The sequence below is a fragment of the Amblyraja radiata genome, chromosome 29 (assembly GCF_010909765.2).
Source record: "Amblyraja radiata isolate CabotCenter1 chromosome 29, sAmbRad1.1.pri, whole genome shotgun sequence".
Taxonomy (NCBI): Eukaryota; Metazoa; Chordata; class Chondrichthyes; order Rajiformes; family Rajidae; genus Amblyraja; species Amblyraja radiata.
Window position 1 is genome coordinate 25,804,451 of NC_045984.1, and position 22,614 is coordinate 25,827,064.

The 22,614-nt window shown below is 43.1% G+C and overlaps 1 protein-coding gene across 1 annotated transcript; it reads left to right on the top strand.

The window, feature by feature from the left end:
- The first annotated feature begins 11,413 nt into the window (after positions 1-11,413).
- On the top strand, positions 11,414-22,175 carry LOC116989503 (GTP-binding protein Di-Ras2-like). Its single transcript, XM_033046958.1, has 2 exons — positions 11,414-11,508; positions 20,635-22,175. Exon 2 carries the CDS (start codon positions 20,656-20,658, stop codon positions 21,250-21,252), a length of 597 nt encoding a protein of 198 aa, XP_032902849.1. The 5' UTR covers positions 11,414-11,508; positions 20,635-20,655; the 3' UTR covers positions 21,253-22,175.
- The last annotated feature ends 439 nt before the right edge of the window (positions 22,176-22,614 follow it).

Here is a 22,614-nt window from a genome sequence, read left to right on the forward strand (position 1 = left end):
ATCTCACTCAGGTCTACCCTCAATCTCCAACGTTCCAGAGAATACAATCCAAGTCTAATCTTTCCTATCGCTAATACCTTCTAAACCAGGCAACTCTCAGGTAAACCACTTATGCACCTTTTCCAAAGCCTTCACTTCACTTCCTTATTATAACTGTTCACAATACTCCAATCAGAGAGGCATGGGGACACTATCTACACAAACCTTGAAGGGAAGGTGGGCAAACCGATGGCTGGTTCTGGCATCACTGACATAATAGATGTACAGTAGTCTGTGGTTCTGGTCACCAAGTTAGATACCAATCCAAAGTTTTTAATGGTGTGACCTTGACAATGTCAAAGTTGACCGGGCTAGATGCAGATTCTTTATTTAATTCAATGTTGGGTGATCTGCCTGATTTTGTTCTTGTTGTTTCTAGACATAGTTCCTTGTGGTAACCAAGGGGCTGACGAGGCCACCTCAGAGGACATTTAGAAGTTAATTACACTGCTGTGAGCCACGCCAGGGAAGGATGGCAGGCTTGCCTCCCTTGGCACATTAGTGAATCCGATGGGTTTATGGCCATGGCTGATATTATCCTTTTAATTAACTGCCTAAATTCCCCAGCTTCTGTGGAGAAATTTGAATGCAAATCTCCAGATGGTGAACCCGCATCTCAAGTTGTTTGTGCAGAAACTCCACCTCCATGCTACCACTGTTGCTAGAGTACCTGGAGCAACATAGAGGTAATGACTTTCTACAGTGAACAGATTTTTAAAAATAATGTTCCCTCCTGGCTGACACTATTCCCAGGATTGAGGGACCGGTAGTTTACTCCTGATTATGTCAAATGATAAATTGCTAAATGCATTTGAACAATTATCACCATTGTGCAAAACTAGAGCATAGAACATGAAACAGTACAGCACAGGAACAGGCCCTTCGCATCACAATGTTTGTGCCAAACATGATGTCTCGCTGAACTGATCTCATCTTCGGCACAGGACAATATCCCTCTATTCCCATTTAAGAGGCTTTTGGAGACGATAGTGGCATCTAAAAGTGACATCTCATTGAAACATATAAGATTATTAAGGGTTTGGACACGCTAGAGGCAGGAAACATGTTCCCGATATTGGGGAGTCCAGAACCAGGGGCCACAGTTTAAGAATAAGGAGTAAGCCATTTAGAACGGAGATGAGGAAACACTTTTTCTCACAGAGAGTGGTGAGTCTGTGGAATTCTCTGCATCAGAGGGCGGTGGAGGCAGGTTCTCAGGATGCTTTCAAGAGAGAGCTAGATAGGGCTCTTAAAAATAGCGGAGTCAGGGGATATGGGGAGAAGGCAGGAACGGGGTACTGTGATTGGGGATGATCAGCCATGATCACATTGAATGGCGGTGCTGGCTCGAAGGGCCGAATGGCCTACTCCTGCACCTATTGTCTATTGTCTAAAAGCCTCGAATGCCACTATCGTCTCTGCCTCCACCACCACCCCTGGCAATGTGTACCAGGCCCTCACCACTCTCAGTGTAAATAAATTTGCCCCGCACATCTCCATTAAATTTTCACCCTCTCACCTTTTAGCTATGCCCTCTAGTGTTGGACATTTCCACCCTGGGGGAAAAGGTTCTGACTCTCTCTACCCTAACTATGCCTCCCATAATTTTATACACTTCTATCAAGTCTCCCCTCAACCTCTGGCGTTCCAGAGAAAACAATCCCAAGTCTACCCAACTTCTCCTTGTAGCTGAATCCCTCTAATTCATGCAGCATTCTGGTAAACCTCTGCACCCTCTCCAAAATCTCCACATCTTTCCTGTAATGGGACGACCTGAACTGCATGCAATACTCCAAATGAGTACAACGTTGCTGTTGCAACTCATAGCAAAGAAAATGCTTGTTTTTTTTTGGCAATTCAGATTGTCCAAAACCTTTTTACAGTCGATTAATTATATTTGATGTGTTGTCACCATTGTGATTTGCAAAACACAACAACTAATGTGTACATAGCAAGTTTCCACAAGCAGAAATGCACCTATAACTAGATGGCCTGTTTTGTGATGTTGATTGAGTTATAAATATTGGTCAGTACACGAGAAATTAATCCACTTTGAAGTAGGTCCAAGATGTTTTACAACCACGTAAAGGGCAGGTCAAATCACATTTAACCTGACATCCAAGGACAATATCTCCAACCGTGCAGTGTTTCCCTCAGTACTGCACTTGAGTATTAACCTAGATCTTGGGTCCAAGTCTCTGGTGTGAGATTTCCACTCGCAACCTTTGACACTCATGATTGTAAACATGGAAATTAACCTTCCGCGTTCACTTTGCAATATCTGTGTGAGACTCTATACAAAATAATGAAAGGTGACTTGTTCACAACAGATTTTACAGCTCAGACTTGAGGACTAAATCTGAAAAAGGTAGATAGATTCTTAACTGGTTCAGACGGCAGAGGTAAGGAGAGTATTAGAACGTGAGAGAAAGGTTGTATGAGTATGTCTGTGTGAGAGTGACCGTGTGTGAGTGTGAGAAACAGTGAGAATGAGTGTGTAGGAGAGAGTGGGAGAGAAACAGAGAGAAAGAGAGAGAGTGTGGGAGAGTGGGAGAAAAAGTAAGAGCTTGTCTATGTATGTGGGTGAGAGAGAAACAGAGAAAGAGAGAGCCTATATTTTGATGTGCAGGTTCAAAGCCTTTGTTGTGATGATTAAATTAGCTACATGCTTTGACCTAGATAGAGCTAATATTGATACATTAGATCACGTAGAGTGGAATAGCTGTTATTTTGGCACCATCCTTCTTTATGCAAATGACATGGACAGCATCGTATTAGTGTCAATTTCAACTGTAGTTTGTGCTCTGTGTTTAATTAAGGACTGGGGATTAAGGCTCAATGTCATTCGAAATTAATGTCATTTTTAACGAGTTTACAAGGTGGATAATGATATTAATTTTTATCATGGTGCAAATGTTAAAGGCTAGAGATCAGCTTGAAGGTGGGGATGCAAAGTTTAACGGGGCATATTTTTTGTCATAGTGGTGTGGTGGTTGTCTGGAACGTGCTGCTAGGGGTGGTGGTGCAGATACAATAGTGGCATTTAAAAAGCTTTTGGATAGGTACATGGATATGCAGGGAATGCGTGCAGTAAGAGATTGGCATCGTGTTCAACATGGACATTGTGGGATGAAGGGCCTGTTCCTGCGCTTCACTGCTCTATGTCTAAGGCAGGTTAGCGAGCGTGAATTGGTGATGTAAATGGGAAAGTATAAAGACGTGAAAAAAATAATATTTTGGGGATTTTTCAGCTTTTACTGCATTTATTTTAGATTTTCAGCATCTGCGACGTTTTGCTTTTGTGTCACTGGTGTTTATTGTTAGTGGATTATCCTCTTGGAATCTATCTAACAGAGGCCTTCACCGACCATGTACGGCGAGTAGGGACAGGTTAGGAATAAGGTTCCAGCAGTCTTGAGTCCATTCTAAAAGCTTAGAAAAAAGTCACTAGGCCCACTCATCAATAGAATTCTTCAGTCACATCATCTTCTCTTCCTTGAGTAAGAGAAGATATAAAAATGCAAGTTTAGTGTCACTTAACCAGAAATAGAATGTTCAGTGTAGGAAGGACCTGCTGTTGCTGGTTTAGACTGAACACAGACACAAAATGCTGGAGTAACTCAGCGGGACAGGCAGTATCTCTGGAGAGAAGGAATGGGTGACGTTTCTGGTCGAGACCCTTCTTCAATTCTAGGTGCACATGTCCAAGCCTCCCTGAAGGCAGCAGCACCAGTGGCGGACTGGGTCTAAAAATATTGGTTGTCAGGAGACAAAGGGGGCCCACTTGATATAGGGGGCCCACTTCATCAGGGGCCCACTTGCCATCGGGCAAGCTGACACCCTGGCCAGTCCGCCACTGAGCAGCACATAAGGTGATAGCTGATAAGGGGTGTCAGATCAGGCAAATAGTGATGTTATTTTCCTCTTAACAGAGATGTTGATAGGGAAGGCACAGGAAGGTGTTTAAATCGAGAACCAAATTGCCTGAGAAATGGTGGTGGCACCTTACCTACTAAGGCCGAGATAAGGCATACAGATTACTTGCCTTAGTTGGAGCACAACATATAAGAGGGGAGAGGTTATGGAACATCTTTAAACAATACTGATTTGACTACAGCTGGAGGACAGTGAGCATTTCTGGGTCACCAGACAACAGGAACAGTGTGACTGGAGGAAGTGCAGAGGAGATTATAGATATTACCTGCAATGGTACGTTTTAGTCATGGGCAGAAACTGGAATTATTTACCTTGTTCATATTCAAGCTTGGTTCTCATTCTACCTGTACCTCACTGTACTTGTGCCCGTGACAAACTCGACTTGACTCGAGCAGAGAAGGCAGAGGGAAGACCTGAATGAGATACACAAAATGAACAAGAGCAATTGATAACACAGACAGTGATGTACGTTTTCCCTCAGCAGAGGTGCTTATAACCAGAGAGCATATGTTTAAGGTAAACAGTAGAAGATACGATAGCAGAACAATGGCACAACGGTAGAGCTCTCTGCCATTTCAAGAGTGAGTTAGATTTAGCTCTTAGGGCTATAGGAATCAAAGTATATGGGGAAAAAGCAGGAATGGGGTACCTGTACTGATTTTAGATGATCAGCCATGATCATATTGAATGGCGATGCTGGCTCGAAGGGCCGAATGGCCTACTCCTGCACCTATTTTTCGATGTTTCTATGTTTACAGCATCAGAGATCCGGGTTCAATCCTGACTACAGAGTTTATATGTTCTGCCTGGGACCACGTGGGTTTTCTCCGGGAGCTCCAGTTTCCTCCCACCCTCCAAAGACGTTCAGGTTTGCAGGTTAATTGGCCTCTGTAAATTGTCCCTGACATGTAGAATAGAACTAGTGTACGGGTGATTGCTGGTCGGTTCGGACTCGGTAAGCCCAAGGTTCAGTTTCCACGTTCTGTTTCCAGTCTAAAACTAAAACTAAATTTGAGAAAGAATAGTTATATCTAGACGGTGGTTTGAAACGGGAAGGTGGAGATGGACTTTCACTACACTAGGTATTTAGATGAGCACTTGACATGCTATGGTATGGAATGGTTGGGTGCTGAAAAATGGGGCAAATACGTACAAATGGCCTATTTCTGTGCTGCGTGAGTCTAACATTCTCTCTCCACCATTTAGAGAGATACAGCATGGAAACAGGTCCTGGGCGAACCGTTCAAACTAATTCTATGTTATCCCGCTATCACATCCACTCCCAACACACTAGGAACAATTTACACAGGGCAATTAGCCTACGAGCCTGCACGAGGAAACCAGAGCACCAGGAGGAAACCTACGCGGTCACACGGAGAACGTGCAAACTCCACACAGACAACACCCGATCTAATCCGGGTCTCTGGCGCTGTGTGGCAGCAGCTCTTCCAGCTGTGCTACAGTGCCACCCTTATTTATTTTTTGTTTCTGACCCACCCCAATAAAGATAATTCTTGCAACACCAAAGGCAAACGCTATCCCTTTAAATGTATAATCTGTAATAAGAGCAGAAAATGCACGTCTGGGATCATCGGTGAAGAGGAAAATAGTGAGTGTTTCAGATTACTGACCTTTCCCCAGGACTGAATCAATAACCTGCTATTTATCTTTGAGCACTAATAAATATTCAATTAATGAAATGACATTACAGGATAGTTGTCTAGAACAGTTTAGCATTTATTAAACATTCTCATCATCTTTGGGTCATTGGGTCATACGTTGACTTGCAGTTAGATTGGAATTCAAGACCCACTCTGGAGATTTAAGCTAAAGATGCTGGCTAGTCACCGCCAAAATGGCATCGCACCACGCACAAGGGACTATCCATGAGGATTAAATCACTGCAATTCACCTTCTTTGGGGAAAATAGACAGAGATAATCAAAAGTCAGTTCAACTGGTTCTCATTGCCTGATCCAGCCTTACATAGAAACATAGAAACATAGAAAATAGGTGCAGGAGTAGGCCATTCGGCCCTTCGAGCCTGCACCGCCATTCAATATGATCATGGCTGATCAACCAACTCAGTATCCTGTACCTGCCTTCTCTCCATACCCCCTGATCCCTTTAGTCACAAGGGCCACATCTAACTCCCTCTTAAATATAGCCAATGAACTGGCCTCAACTACCTTCTGCGGCAGAGAATTCCAGAGATTCACCACTCTCTGTGTGAAAAAAGCTTTCCTCATCTCGGTCCTAAAAGATTTCCCCCTTATCCTTAAACTGTGACCCCTTGTTCTGGACTTCCCCAACATCGGGAACAATCTTCCTGCATCTAGCCTGTCCAACCCCTTAAGAATTTTGTAAGTTTCTATAAGATCCCCTCTCAATCTTCTAAATTCTAGCGAGTACAAACCGAGTCTATCCAGTCTTTCTTCATATGAAAGTCCTGACATCCCAGGAATCAGTCTGGTGAACCTTCTCCGTACTCCCTCTATGGCAAGAATGTCTTTCCTCAGATTAGGAGACCAAAACTGTGCGCAATACTCCAGGTGTGGTCTCACCAAGACCCTGTACAACTGCAGTAGAACCTCCCTGCTCCTATACTCAAATCCTTTTGCTATGAATGCTAACATACCATTCGCCTTCTTCACTGCCTACTGCACCTGCATGCCTACTTTTAATGACTGGTGTGCCATGACACCCAGGTCTCGTTGCATCTCCCCCTTTCCTAATTGGCCACCATTCAGATAATAATCTACTTTCTAATTTTTGCCACCAAAGTGGATAACCTCACATTTATCCACATTATACTGCATCTGTCATGCATTTGCCCACTCACCCAGCCTATCCAAGTCACCTTGCAGCTTCCTAGCATCCTCCTCACAGCTAACACTGCCCCCCAGCTTCGTGTCATCCGCAAACTTGGAGATGTTGCATTCAATTCCCTCGTCCAAATCATTAATATATATCGTAAATAGCTGGGGTCCCAGAACTGAGCCTTGCGGTACCCCACTAGTCACTGCCTGCCATTGTGAAAAGGACCTGTTTACTCCTACTCTTTGCTTCCTGTCTGCCAGCCAGTTCTCTATCCACATCAATACTGAACCCCCAATACCGTGTGCTTTAAGTTTGTATACTAATCTCTTATGTGGGACCTTGTCGAAAGCCTTCTGAAAGTCCAGATATAACACATCCACTGGTTCTCCCTTATCCACTCTACTAGTTACATCCTCGAAAAATTCTATAAGATTTGTCAGACATGATTTACCCTTCATAAATCCATGCTGACTTTGTCCAATGATTTCACCACTTTCCAAATGTGCTGCTATCCCATCTTTAATAACTGATTCTAGCAGTTTCCCCACTACCGACGTTAGACTAACTGGTCTGTAATTCCCCGTTTTCTCTCTCCCTCCCTTTTTAAAAATTCATGTTTCTCTCCACCAGGTTCAAGTGTTCATGGTGTATGTTCTCAAAACCACACAATTGGATTCCTGTTTGTAAACTTTGAGTATTTTTTAAGGCATTCTGTCATTTGCGAGGAATGGTGATCTCATCTCATTTATTTGGCAGAAAGAATGGAATTTCACAAATGTTATATTTTATCCTCTAATTCTTATAGTCGTATACAAATTCTACTGAAAATGTCGGCTATTTATTAATGATTTATTGATATTTCATAATTACACTACAATCAAGAAAGGTTAAATTAAACTTTTCTTATCTGACTGGTCAGGTCAGGTCGGGGGGAGTTCCCCCCCACCACAGGTACCATGTTATCCCGTGCTACCTGCTCCATGGTCGGATAGTCGGCGACTAAACCGTCTCCCCCACCTGGTTTGCCAGGTGAGGAGGGGGCTGTGGGCCCCCAGCAGGACCAAAAACAAGATCTGCCAAAGGGGCGGATGAGCTTCTAGCGAGCCAACAGCCATCCACACTTCAGTAGAAGTTGCGATCACTGTTGTACACAGCATTGTAAGGAATGATGATAACACGCACACACCAAAATCCTAGACTTCCAGCGGGGGAAGTCCGCAGGAACTGGATGACGGAGACGTGTGGTGCATCCGTCACCGTTCCTGTCAGAAGCCAGCACCACTGCGTCACTAATGTTTTCAACGATGATGAATGCATGAATTAATTACCCTGTCACTGAGTCCAGAGTTTGAAGATGTGTCTCAACCCGAAACATCATCTATCTATGTTCTCCAGAGATGCTGCCTGACCTACTCCAAAGTTACTCCATCACTTTGTGTCCTACTGGGTCCAGCAATATTGATTTTAAAATTGTAAATGTTGTTTAGATAGTACTCAGAGCAAAGTGCAGATGTTCAGGCAAACAGATGGACATAGATGCTCGACATGAGCCGTGTCCCACCCCTGATCTTATATGATCCTTCTGACCTTTTTTATGTCTATTAATTTTCCACTTAGAAGCATTTCTGCTGTTTACCCCTAATTATAATCAGGGATTAATATTTATCAATTTTATCACGCCTTGATCATTTCTCCAATGTCTTGCATACTCAAAAGGTGCTGTGACTTCATTCAAGCCAATGAGAAGAGAGTGGGAGTACAGCTATTTATACAAAGGTTTTGAGCATTTCTGTCACACTCCAAGTCTTGCACACACACACACACACCAGATGTCACACTTCATATAAAGCAGCCAAATCACTATCAACCAACCAGAAGAATGTTATTTCTTGCTGCTTCTCCTTTGCTGCTGAGGTAACTAAGGTGGAGAGATAACCAAGTGGGTAGCTGCCACCTGCCAGTCTAGACAGCCTAACAGCAACCACAAAAGTTGCCAGTCCTCTCCTTGAAGGTAATACTTGCATTGATTTCTCACTTACAAGGAACGATTGAGCAGTGGCATTATGTTGTGTATATTGGGCGGCACAGTGGCGCAGCAGGTAGAACTACTGCCTCACACCGCCAGAGACCCAGGCTGGATCCTCACTATGGGTGCTGTCTGCGTAACGTTTGTACATCATTCTCCCTGTGACCATGTGGGTTCCCTCCAGTTTCCTTTCAGATCCCAAAGGCGTGCAAATGTATAGGTTTCTTCTTCTTCTTGCGTATGGTATGCACAGCCTAAAGTTGTAGGACAACTTGTTCTATTTGATCTTATTTGATTGTGCACGCCAGGTTGATTGCATTGGTTGAAACAGGGCGGACCACGTGAAGGTTGCAATGTCCCACCCCATGTACAGGTTGATTGGCTTCTGTAGGGAGTGGATGAGAAAGTGGGATGACATACAACTAGTGTGAACGGGTGATCGATGGTTGTCGTGCCGAAGGGTCTGGTTCCATGCTGTAGAGTATCTCTAAATTAAACTAAGTTGCCTTAGCAATGTAAGACAAGAATCCTGTGCTTGCATCTGAATTTAAGAAGAAATAACCCCCCCCCCCCCCCCCCCCCCCCCCCCCCCCCTCCAAGCCCCCTTCCTCCTGTCCCAATTCCAACCTTGACACCATGCTTAGCTATACAATTACCAAACACACTGGGCCCACAGCACAGCAATCCAATGTGTGCATCCACCGTCACATTTTCAAGACATCTAAGAATGATAAATCAATGTAAGATCACTGACCTGAGATATTTGATCTGTTTCTCCCTCTGCTGCTGTCAGTTGTGTCCGATTCTCTCCCACATTTTCTGTCTTTATTTCACATTTTCAGTAACTTCACGTTGTATTTTTGAGTACTGGCCAATAAATTGTTCCTTGCCAACATCACCTGCTAGAGCGCAGTGGAGAACTGATGGGAAAGGAGGTGATAAAATAACCTTGAAGCAAGTAAAGAAAAGTTGGATTTTAAAAATATACTGATCGAGCAGCCAAAATTAATATTTAACACATTCCTTGAAAAATTACTGCTTTGTATTCTTATTACAATAACGCACTATCCCACAGCATATTATATATATATACATACATATATATATATATATATATATATATGGAGTTTAGGAAGGAACTGCAGATGCTGGAAAATCGAAGGTACACAAAAATGTTGGAGAAACTCAGTGGGTGCAGCAGCATCTGTGGAGCGAAGGAAATAGGAAATATATATATACATTTGTTGCAACTGGACTCTGCTGGTAAGGCAGACATGGATTACGCTTGACTCTGCAGAAACCTTCCACAGATACTGCCTGACCCACTGAGTTCTTCCAGTACTGTGTGTTTTCTTGCTTATTCCTTGAACCGACGGACTACTTGAAGGACCGACGGTCTGAAGAAGGGTTTCGGCCCGAAACGTCGCCTATTTCCTTCGCTCCATAGATGCTGCTGCACCCGCTGAGTTCCTCCAGCAATTTTGTGTACCTTCGATATTCCAGCATCTGCAGTTCCCTTTTGAACATACTTGCCAGCCCACTTTTGCAAGCAGTTAAAAATGGTCCACTTCTGTGTTTTCCGGAGTCTCACACACTGTGGAAGGAGGCCGTGTGGCTTTGAAGAACAAAACCAAACTATAGATGCTGAAAATCCGAAATAAAAACAGAATGTGCTGGAAGTACTCCGTCAGGCAGCTTCTGAGGAGATGAAACGAGTAGAGGAACCTCTGAGGTGAGGAGAGGAGGTGGGGTACCGGGTGAGTTAATAGTTCAGTTCACTGATACTCTTTGTACAGCTGATGCTTGACCTGCCGAATATCTCTGGCATATTCGAGCCATTTCTGGGGGTTTCTTCGGGTGCTCCGATTTCCCACCACACTCGGAATACGTACAGGTTTTTAAGTCAATGCTTGTAAAACTGTCCATAGTGTGCGGAGGTTAGTCGGCGCGGACTCGATGGGCCGAAGGGTCTGTTTCCGCGCAGTTTCTTTAAAATACTAGCAGTAAAGTCCGATGAAGGGTCCCGACCCGAAAAGTCACCTACCCATGTTCTCCAGAGATTGGACTGGATAGCATGCAACAAATAGCTGTTCACTGTACACATAAGAATGATAAGCTAAACTAAAGATGTTACCTGACCCCCGCTGAGCTACTCCAGCACTCTGTGTCTTATTCATGTAAACCAGTATCTGCAGTTCCTTGTTTCCACTTTGTAGAAATAAATTTTGAGGACATTTGTTAAAATCGGAACATTAGATGTGTAGTGTTATTGGTCACGTTATTAATTATTCCATTCAATATTTCCAGTAATGTCCAGTAATTAATCTTTGTGAACTATCCACATTTACCACGTTTCCAACTTCTAGACTTTGGGTCGTAGACATTGTCTTTGCTGCGACCACAATTACTCAAGGCAATTTGTTGCCTTCATTTAGAGCGGCTTAAACACAATGTGTGAATCAATTGGTTTTGAAATTATAATAAAGTCCCGCCACCCCCCTGATGCATGTTTGTAGCGGTTTGTCAAATGACTTGGACCCAGCATTAGATTACACCCCATGCAGCCGTTCTAAATATAATTTCGGAATCGCTTGATGAACTCTTGCAGTGCAAGTGTTTTTCAACAAAGCGTCCAAGACTCGGCTCTCGTCCCTTCCACTTCTGGCGTCGCTCTTGGATCCACAAGAGGTAATTCTATTTGCAACTGACGAAAGTAATCAGAGGAGGGTCATAAAAAAAGGCGATAGATTCATTTCCAGCGCCACTTTAAGGAGATGGATCTCGGTTGTGTTAAATTAAGCGATGCATGTTTTTTTTAACTAAGAAGAACCCTTGTTTTAGAAGAGATTGAAACGTGAAACAGAGTTGACGCGATGTGGAAGCATTACAAGCTATCATATCTAAGCGCAATCTAAACCGATATTAATAATGTATTGGGGGGGGGGGGGGGGGGGGTGAAGGGTTGGTGAGGCCGGAGCTCGGCGCTTCAGGATTTTCTCCGTTGGGGAAATATACCGTCTGGGGAGTAACGCGAGTTAAATGATAATGCATTTGGAGGGATGTTGTAGGGGTGGAAAAGTCATTAATTCGGTAAGGAGAGGCTGGGGAAGTTGAAACGTTGAATGAGAAGCGTGTTATGAGTTTAAAACGAGGAGCCGGAGATGAATGAGATGTACCACTAACTGGTCGAAGCTGATTTTTTTTTAAAGCGCATTTCCCGAGCATTTGGACGTGGAGATTGAATCAATTTAAAAAAGAAATGCGGTCTGTCCGAGCTGCTCCCCCCACCCCCTCTCTCTCTCTCTCTCTCTCTCTCTCTGGGCCCTGCCAGTCTTTTATTTTATTTTCCGGAATGGGCACCTTATCTACCGCAGCCCCCCGTGTGAAGGCGGAACAGGGACCGGGGTGAGAGAGGGTGGGGATGGGAAGGGGGAAGAGAAAGAAATTCAGTCAAATATCTTATTCTCGCAGGATAAAGCTCAGCAACCGATGGCAAGGCAAGGATCCGTGTCAAACGGAATGATATCCATGGTGATTTTGGGAGGTTCGAAGGGGGAATGATTCCACGAGAGAGATTTTGGTCCCTTTGCTTCAGGAGGCAACAATGAGAATTTCAGCACATTGTATGGATTCAGTGTTACTATTGCAATGTCGATTACTATTTACATACAAGGATAGAGGGCAGGTTAACTAAATGCAACGCTCCGGTTAAGTGTGCGTGTGTGGCTCTGTATGTCGTGTGTGTGTCGTGTGTGTGACTGTGTGACTGACTCTGTATCTGTGTAAATAAATAAATAACGCAAATACTTCGGGGGTTGGTGGAATATGCTGAGCCCGGGAGCTGTCCGCGGTGATGTGGTGCTGAAACTGTGAGCCAGAATGTAAAAGGAGACACAGCCGGACTCGGGAAACAGCGCTCCGCACAGTTCCAACACGCACTTGAAGGTAAATGTGATCTCGATGACGCGCGGGGCAGATAGATAGATAGATACATGCTCCTGCATCCCGCGCTGCTGGCAATTTCCGAAACGCGTGTGCAATGTGTTCACGAGTCTGAATTGTTCACACTGCGAGAGAGACACAGCCTAATCGCGCCCTGCAAAGGTAGGAATAAAACGGGGGAACGTATTGCTGGGACCGATGCTCTAAGTGCCGATCTGATCAAAGATAGATAGATAGAGAGAGAGAGAGAGAGAAAAGCCATTACATTACTGGGGGGAAGTGAAGGTTGGATATTCAGTGTGTGTGTGTGTATGCACGTGAGTGGGGATATTAAGCGCTGTCAGATCGGAGTACATGTGTGTTGCTAGTGGACCCGGTCGGTGTTTCTTTGAGCAAGTGGTAGCTATCGACCATGTGTACCACGGCGAGGGTGCAAACAGCGGTGATCCAGCCCTAACCTGTGCAGTTTCGAGCTGTACGTGTAAGGGGTCGGGGATAAGTGCCAGGAACGACGGCGTGCACGTGTGAGGCGGTGTAAGCGTGCAAAGGGGATCCGTGTGTGAAACTGGAAGCAGCGAGTCACCAATTTATCCGCAAACGTGGGGGCTGCAAATAAATTCATATTCACCTGTCAGTTTCCTTCCAAGAAGAAAGTTTCGCTGATATGGCAATAACGGGGCGATCATTTAGTTCGACACAAACCATATCAAGACACCATCCATTTTTTTAAACCGTATTATAAAATATAATAAATGCGTATAAAAATAATTAATTGCACCGCGTTTTAGTTCCAGTGTAGGGACCCTGGACACGGGTTGTTTGTGTGTTTGTGATCCAATGTGAATTGACAATCTGTCCCGATGAATAACCATATCCACTCAGGGGTTTTCAACATTTTAAATGTATTTGAACCAAGGTTTTTTATTTAAAGGCATTTGAATCAAATTCCACCGATTTACCGAATGAATCAGTACTCCGCATCGTTCCCCTAGCCCAGGGTCTTTATACAAACGGGGATTTGAGGAGACGACTGTGGTGATTGGGATACAATTTATCAACATGCACTACCAACCAGTCAAAACGAGCGACCGACGAGATATTTATTTCTTACGCATTTGCTTTCTTGAGAAGTTTGAGCTGATGAAACAAACTGCCCTTTGTGTTCCTGTGCGATTGCGGGTTGGGTTGGGAAGACGCCGAAAATCTCAGCTTTAATAAAAACGTCCTCGATATTAGCGCCAGCGGGGATATATACACTGGGGGGGAATTCCTGGCAATGTTTGCAACTTAAAAGCGTGGGCACGTTGCCGTGGATTCCAGCATCACTGCCGTGCATAAACGTAGGGACAGTGCTTGAGTGGGACAGTGATACTCTCTGTGTGACAATGACCTTTGAACGGTCAGAACTATTTCCTTCACGGCAGCGTTGTTCACGGCAGCCCATTGCCACCATGCGCGGTGCAAACATAGACACATAGAAAATAGGTGCAGGAGTAGGCCATTCGGCCCTTCGAGCCTGCACCGCCATTCAATATGATCATGGCTGATCATCCAACTCAGTATCCTGTACCTGCCTTCTCTCCATACTCCAGATCCCTTTAGCCACAAGGGCCACATCTAACTCCCTCTTAAATATAGCCAATGAACTGGCCTCAACTACCTTCTGTGGCAGAGAATTCCACAGATTCACCACTTTCTGTGTGAAAAATGTTTTTCTCATCTCGGTCCTAAAATACTTCCCCCTTTATCCTTAAACTGTGTTCTGCACTTCCCCAACATCGGGAACAATCTTCCTGCATCTAGCCAGTCCAACCCCTTAAGAATTTTGTACTGCCGATGAAAGGAGTTAAACCTAAATTAAGAACATTCAAACGATGCCCACCAATTGGAAATATTGCTACACAAACGCTAAATGCCCAAAAGGGTAGAAAAATAATTAGTTCAGAATATTTTAATTTTACCTCCATTTATTTGCCTGTGTCTTCATGTTTTGTTTTGTCCACGTGAGTGGCCTGGAATGAATTTCTTTATGAATGGGTTTTTATAAGTGCAGGTTGTTATTGTTGGACAGGGGCGGTGGGTTGGATAGGTTGAGGGAGTGGGGTGTTCTGAAGGCATTCAACTAATCAGTTTCGTCCCCTCTATTATCAGGATTCTGAACGACCTTCCATAAGCTAAGGTACTGTCCGACTCACGATCCCATCAGTCCCATTGGACTCTGTCAATGGAACTGATGCACTACAATGATGAGAACTATATTCTGCACTCTGTATTTTTCCTTTTGCTCTGCCTATTGAACTGGAGTTTGACTTGATTGTATTTATATAGAGTATTATCTGATCTGATTGGATAGCATGCAAAAACAAAACTTCCCATGTACCTCAGTACAGGTGATAATAATAAGCCTGAACTTAAACAATGGGAATATGTTCGCAGTTTTACCAAGATTTGATGTAGTTGTGCTCAGCAAGGTAAGGAATATCAGTTGGAGTGTAAATATTAGCACGCTGCCTGCCCTGGGAAGGGGACAGTTTCTACATTAAGTTTTCAGTCAGAACATCAAGCAATCTAACATCAAGTGTAACCCAATCAGACCCCTAGTAAAGTATCTTTAAAAGCTTTAAAAGTATCCTCCTCTTAAGATCTTTTGGGAAACATCAGCCACCCGCCTTCCTTGGCTGAGCAGGTTTGCTCATTTACATCCATCTAGTCCAGTGGTTCTTAACCTTTTTGGCACCAGTACGAGCATACGCGAACTAAATACTGTGTACGGTATGTACCTTTGTTAGGTTCCTAAACATGGGCTCAACAAATTGATATGTTATTTGTGTCCCCTTCATGACCCCCGGCAAAGCCCCAAACGACCCCCATAGGGGGGTCATGACCCCCAGGTTAAGAACCACTGATCTAGTCTTTGTGCGACAAGGCCTTTCTGAATTGAGATGCAAGTGTCTAATTTTGTAATGATAGAAATATTCTAATTTTGTGAGCCTGGGCTCTCTACTGTACACCATAGAAATTGAGTCTATATCGCTTGGATGGATGAACAGCGAGTTGGCCAATTAAACAATAAAATCTCTTGAAAGCATTTCACGATTTAAGATTGGGTAGTGTTGGAGCCAAGACCTATTATCTTGAGGTAAGTAATTTTCTATAACAATAAGCTTTGTATATATGAATGTCCACATGTGCCTGTATGTGCACTAGAGGCTGAGAGCAGATCTGATACAAGTATGTAAAATTATGAAAGGCATAGATAGGATAGACAATCAGAACCCTTTTCCCAGGTTTTCGGGACGAAACGTTGCCTATTTCCTTCGCTCCATAGATGCTGCTGCACCCGCTGAGTTTCTCCAGCATTTTTGTGTACCTTCGATTTTCCAGCATCTGCAGTTCCTTCTTAAACCCTTTTCCCAGGGTGGAAATGTTAAAGATGAGAGAGGGTGTAGCTTTCAGGTGAGAGGGACAAAGTTTGAATGCGATGTGTGGGGCGAGTTTTGTACCCAGAAGGTAATAGTTGCCTGTAACTTGTTGCCAGGGGTGGTGGTGGAGCCAGATATGATTGTGGTGTTTAGGAGGCTTTTATATAGGCACATGGATATGCTAGGAATGAACGGATATGGATCATGTGCAGGCAATTAGTTTATCATGGCATTATGTTTGATACAGACATTGTGGATCGAGGGGCTATTTCATGTGCTGTATGTTCTACGCACATGGTACTAATAGCGGGCTCTGTCAGATCATTCATGTTACCATCTCTTGACTGCATGGTTATACTTGTTTTTTAATATACTATTAATAACACACAACCGAACTTGCAGACCCAGATCAACCTGGATGATTTTGAGAGTTCATGTTTCAATATCGTTTCTTGTCTGGTCCATGTCAACACAGATCACTATAGATAATGGGGAAAAACTGCAGATGCTGGAAACCTGAAATAAAACCCGAAAATGCTAGAAAGACTCAGCAGGTTTGAGCTCCTTATATCAACCGCTGTCACCTGTTAGCGCTGGGTGTGATGGATGTGATTTATTACATGGTTCAGCTTCTCTGCATTTGATTCAGTTACTTTTCATCGTTGAGATTTGTTAAGCACATAACATTCCTTCCGCAAATGCTGGAATCATGAAATGTTACAGTAATACGGTACAGAAATGCAATTTCTTAACAGTATGGAGGAATCTGTTGGATGTAATGGTGAAATGTCATTTAAAGAACTTCCCTAGGCAGCAGTTAGAATATGAACCTTCGCGCTAATGATAAAATTCTTATATAATTGGGTTTCTCGAAGACCATAATTTCACGTTCAAATTTCAGCTTAAAATGTACACTAACTGTATATGCACTTCAAATGTATACGCAGGGAATGGAGGTGTATGGACCATGTGAAGGCAAATTATTAGATTCATTTATCTTGACATCATGTTCGGCACAGACATTGTGGGCCAAAGGGCCTATTCCTGTGCAGTCCCCTTCAATTCACTATGAATGACTATAACTGCTAAAGCACATTCCTAATCTCATCATCTTTATTGGCCTATTGAATGCAACCATACAAAATCCCTTGCCAGCATTTCACACAGAAAGTACTGTCTAATCATTGGCATTTGAATGATCTCGCTTTACAGTTCCTGCCAATGAATGTTGCATCAGTGACAAACCATCAGCTAAAGATCCAGCTGTCATAGTGCATCAGCTTATGTTTTGACTCGATTCAGAACTATTTTACTTTGCATTCTAAATTATATTTCTGATACAGAAGTATACAGTATTGTATCGTTCTGACATCCATGTCACAACTGAGGTCTTGTTCAAAGAATTAGCCAAGATTTTTTTCTTGTTACAACGTGCCAAGATTTCCTTCAACCATGATTAGAATGAGATGAGGAAAGAAAAAATTCATCTTTAAGTAAAAGAAGATTTAGGTCCAAATGTATTTACTTTACTTAGTTTAAAAAAAATGATTTGAAGCCACTAAAGATTTCATATGGAAGCACACTGACAATTCTGTTTATTTATATTCATGAATGGATGTGGGCTTTTCAGGCTGAGGTAGAATTTAATTGCCCATCCCTAATTGCCCTCAAGTAGGTGCTAGTGAGCTGCCTTCTTGAACTGGTGTTGGTGTTGGTTTCTTATGGCCACGTGTACTGAGGTACAGCGACAATCTTTGTTACGTGTGCCATCCTGTCAAATCCTTCCATACATGAGTACAATCGTGCATGGTACAAGAGAGTGCAGAATATAGTGCTACAGTGAAAGTGCACATAAAAAATAAAAAGTACAAGGGCCACAATGCGGTAGGTTGGGCAATTGGGGGCTACACCCTTAGTTTATGGGAGGTCTGTTCAGTAGTCTGGAAGAAGTTTACTGGAAAAGTCTGTTCAGCAGCGGGGAGGAAGATGTTCCTGAACGTGGTGGTACATGGTTTCAAGCTTTCAGATCTTCTGCCCGACAGGAGAGGAGAGAAGAGGGAATATGCAAATATTGCAGTCTGTGATGCATGGGTATACTCACAGTGCTGTTAGGGAGAGAGTGAGGGAGACAGTCCCAAATTTTTGACCCAGCGATGGTGAAGGAACAGAGAGATATTTCCAGGATAGGAAGGTGTGTAGCTCAGAGGGAAATTTTCACGTGCTGGTTTTCTCATGCATTCGCTGGCCTTGTCCTTCTAGCTGGGAGAGGTCATGGGTTTGAAAGATGCCGTCTAAGGAGTCTTGGTGAGATACTGCAGTGCACTCTTTTGATGGTACAAACTACTGCTAGTGTGTGTAGGTGATGGTGTGAGTGGGTGAATGGTTGTGGAAGGGGTGCCTATCAAGCAGACTGTTATGTCCTGTACGGTGCTGAGCTTCTTGTACAGGAAGTTGAAGCTGCACTCATTCAGGTAAGTGGAGAGAATTCCATCACATTCCAGACTGGAGCCTTGTAGATGGAAGTCAGGTATCCTGTCATAAAATCATTATGCCAGTGTAAGTCCTGAGTGCAACCTTGGAGAGGTCAGGATGACGTCAAATGCTGAGAATGCAATTTAGGGAGTAGATTAGTTATTATGTAAAATAAGCTGAGGGGACTTCTACCCAGGAGAGTAGTCATATGTTATTGTCATTGGTCCCAGATAGAACAATGAAATTCTTACTTGCAACAGCACAACAGAATATTTAAACACAGTACTCTGTAAACAATATAATAAAAGGAAATAAAGTTATATATACAGGTATATAGAAACATAGAAACATAGAAAATAGGTGCAGGAGGAGGCCATTCGGCCCTTCGAGCCAGCACCGCCATTCATTGTGATCATGGCTGATCGTCCAACCCGTGCCTGCCTTCTCCCCATATTCCTTGATTCCACTAGCCATGAGAGCTCTATCTAACTCTCTCTTAAATCCATCCGGTGACTTGGCCTCCACTGCCCTCTGTGGCAGGGAATTCCACAAATTCACAACTCTCTGGGTGAAAACGTTTTTTCTCACCTCAGTCTTAAATGGCTTTCCCTTTATTCTAAGTATGCCCCCTGGTTATATATATATATATATATATATATATATATATATAGAGAGATACACACACATATATATACTTAAAAACAAACTCACAAACAATAATAGTGCAAAAAGACAAAACCAATGTCCCCGTCTATGTGGTTCAGAGTTTATTTGGAGGCTGTAGTGTTTAATATAGACTGATAGGGACAGTATTATAACATGGAGAGAGTTTAAATATAACATCTAGTTCAATGTCCTATGGGAAATAGAATTTGGCTTTAGGTTAGAGACTAAGACAAATCAGCTGTCCTTCATGGTACTATGAGTTTCCCAGAAAATAAATCATCTTGGAAGTCCAGGACAATCTGTTAATTAACACTGACTGCCCAAAGTAACACTGGTAGTTGTATTGTGGGTTTTGGCCACTTTCACATAACCTGAATGTGATCCATTCTGAGACTCAGACACTGGGCTGTGAAAGGTTGGCAGAGCTCTGTCCCATTTGCTGGAAATTGTTTCGAATATCGAGAGAGGGCAAATCTGTTTCCTAAAGATTTGAATTGAGTTCAGGTCAGTTTATATGTGGTTCTCCAGCGAAGTCTATAAATGCATTTGACATTTTATTACATCTGCACATTTTCCATGAAGAATATATTTTTCAAGTATGCAACCATTTCTTACTTGCGTTTAGATTTTCCTTTAGTTGTAATTTCTGGTAAGCATTGTGTCTTGTAAAAGAAAGGCTTACCTTAATGTACAGCAAATGTGACCTCAGGACATTTCAAAGTCAACAGAGTACCTTTGATACCTACGCATTTTTCCATTGATACAAATGCAGGGGTCAATATGCACATATCAAAATGATATGTACCAGCTAATCAGGTATCGGTCTGTTACTTGAGGAATACATATTGGTTGGAACACAGGGTTCAATTCCCGGAGGTGAGTACTAATGTTCCCAAGGATGTGTCCGGATTCAGGGATTCAACTCAAAATGCCGACCATTCCTTTCCTTCTCCTCAGATGGTGCTCGACCTGCTGTGTACCTACTGCAGAGACCCAGGTTTGATCCTGACCATGGGTGCGACATGTTCTCCCTGTGACCACTTGGGTTTCTGCCGGATGCTCCGCTTTCCCCCCACATACTAAAGACATGCGAGTTTGTAGATCAGTTGGCCTCTGTAAAATTGCCCCTAGTGTGTGGGAAGTGGATGGCAAAGTGGGATTGTATAGAACTAGTATAAGTGGGTGAGTGATGATGGGCGTGGACTCGGTGAGTCGAAGGGCCCCTTTCCAAACTGTATTTTTCAATCAATCAAAATCCGTAATTGAAATTGGTCATTGATTGGATTATTGTTTTATCACTCTTTATCTGTAGGTAAGAAGATCTCGTTAGAAAATGCCCGAGCAGAGTAATGATTACAATGTCGTGGTGTTTGGGGCTGGGGGTGTTGGAAAAAGCTCCCTGGTGCTACGTTTTGTCAAAGGGACCTTTCATGAAACCTACATTCCAACCATTGAAGACACCTACAGGCAGGTGATCAGCTGTGATAAGAGTGTCTGCACCCTCCAGATCACCGACACAACCGGCTCGCACCAGTTCCCAGCAATGCAGCGGCTCTCCATTTCCAGGGGTCACGCTTTCATCCTGGTCTACTCCATCTGCAGCCGCCAATCGCTGGAAGAGCTGAAACCCATCTATCAGCAGATCCTGCAGATCAAAGGCAACATCGAGACCATCCCCGTCATGTTGGTGGGGAACAAGTGCGACGAGACGGCCAAGGAAGTGGACAGCAAGGTTGGGGAAGCCTTGGCCACGGAGTGGAAGTGTGCTTTCATGGAGACCTCGGCCAAGATGAACCACAACGTCAAAGAGCTTTTCCAGGAACTGCTTAACTTGGAAAAGCGGAGATCCATGAGACTGAATATTGACGGGAAGAAGTCCAAACAGCAGAAGAGAACAGAGAAATTAAAGGGGAAATGCAGCATCATGTAGACTGCATTCTGTAGACAAACGGACAGCTTTGCTTATTTCAATTAGTCTATTAGGTCAGTAAATGTGGCACCATCCCCCGTTGCATATTCACTCAACATCCTGTCCTTTGTAAGCTGACTAAAGCATTATAACCTCCCTACATCACATTTACTTTCCTTCACCCATTGTACTTGCTAATTATTTAGAGAGTTTAGGCAATAAAACCTCTTAAAAACATAATCAACAAAGAATATAATTTGATCCAAGGCAAAATTCATAACTAAAGCAGAAAATGTGCTTTAACCAGCTGCCACTGGAATCACCCCCTTAAAGTCCTTTGACTTTCTCCCAGGTATTCTTCATGGCATTAAAGGTAAGATGGGGGTTTCCTGTATAATCCTTGTAGGTTTGATTAATTCATCTACTTTTAGTCTTATCCACCCCTGTATCATAATGTAATTTACTGAATGTATTAACTTTTTAAACTTATATTATATCAAAAGCACATTCTCTATAATCGCTGTAGATTTTGTGGCCCGTGGCATAAATAGCCACAAAATGAGCATTCAATCAATGACTCTTGAATAGTCGGGCTGCACAGCTTTAGAAGTTTTCTAACTATATTCCGCCTCGTTTAATTGTTATTGGTTACTTTTCATTTCAAATATTGTTGTGGTAACTAGGAGATACCAGGATAAACAATGATATTTTAAAAGCACAAATGGGAGCAAGTCAAGCAACATACAAAGCGTGTGTCAAATATTCACACAGATACGAAACATGGTATAAGTGCCTATAGAGAGGTGGGGGAGTTAAGAGAGTGTTAACAAGTTAAGCCACCACTATTTTGCACTGGACTCCCAGATTGAATTTAGATTTCCTTTGTTTCAACATTAAAACTTTGTACAGTGCAGAATTACACCCCTGATAGTTGAGGGTGTATTATGAGTTTTTAAGAAGGAACTGCAAATGCTGGAAAATCCCAGGTACACAAAAATGCTGGAGAAACTCAGTGGGTGCAGCAGCATCTATGGAGCGAAGGAAATAGGCAACGTTTCGGGCCGAAACCCTTCGGGGTTTCGGCCCGAAACGTTGCCTATTTCCTTCGCTCCATAGATGCTGCTGCACGCGCTGAATTTCTCCAGCATTTTTGTGTACCTGAGGGGTATTATGAGTTGTTAGAACAGACCTGCCCCAGCCTGCAGAGCACAATAAAGCTTTTTGAAAGATACCATTATTTGCTTGCTTATAAAATGGTTACAGTGAGCAAGAGATAAAGATTAAAAAAAGATGTATCATATATTTATCTTGGATAAGACGCAAATTACTGTCCTATATTTAAGATAACCCTCATCTTTTTTTCTGAGCTAATTTAACAACAAG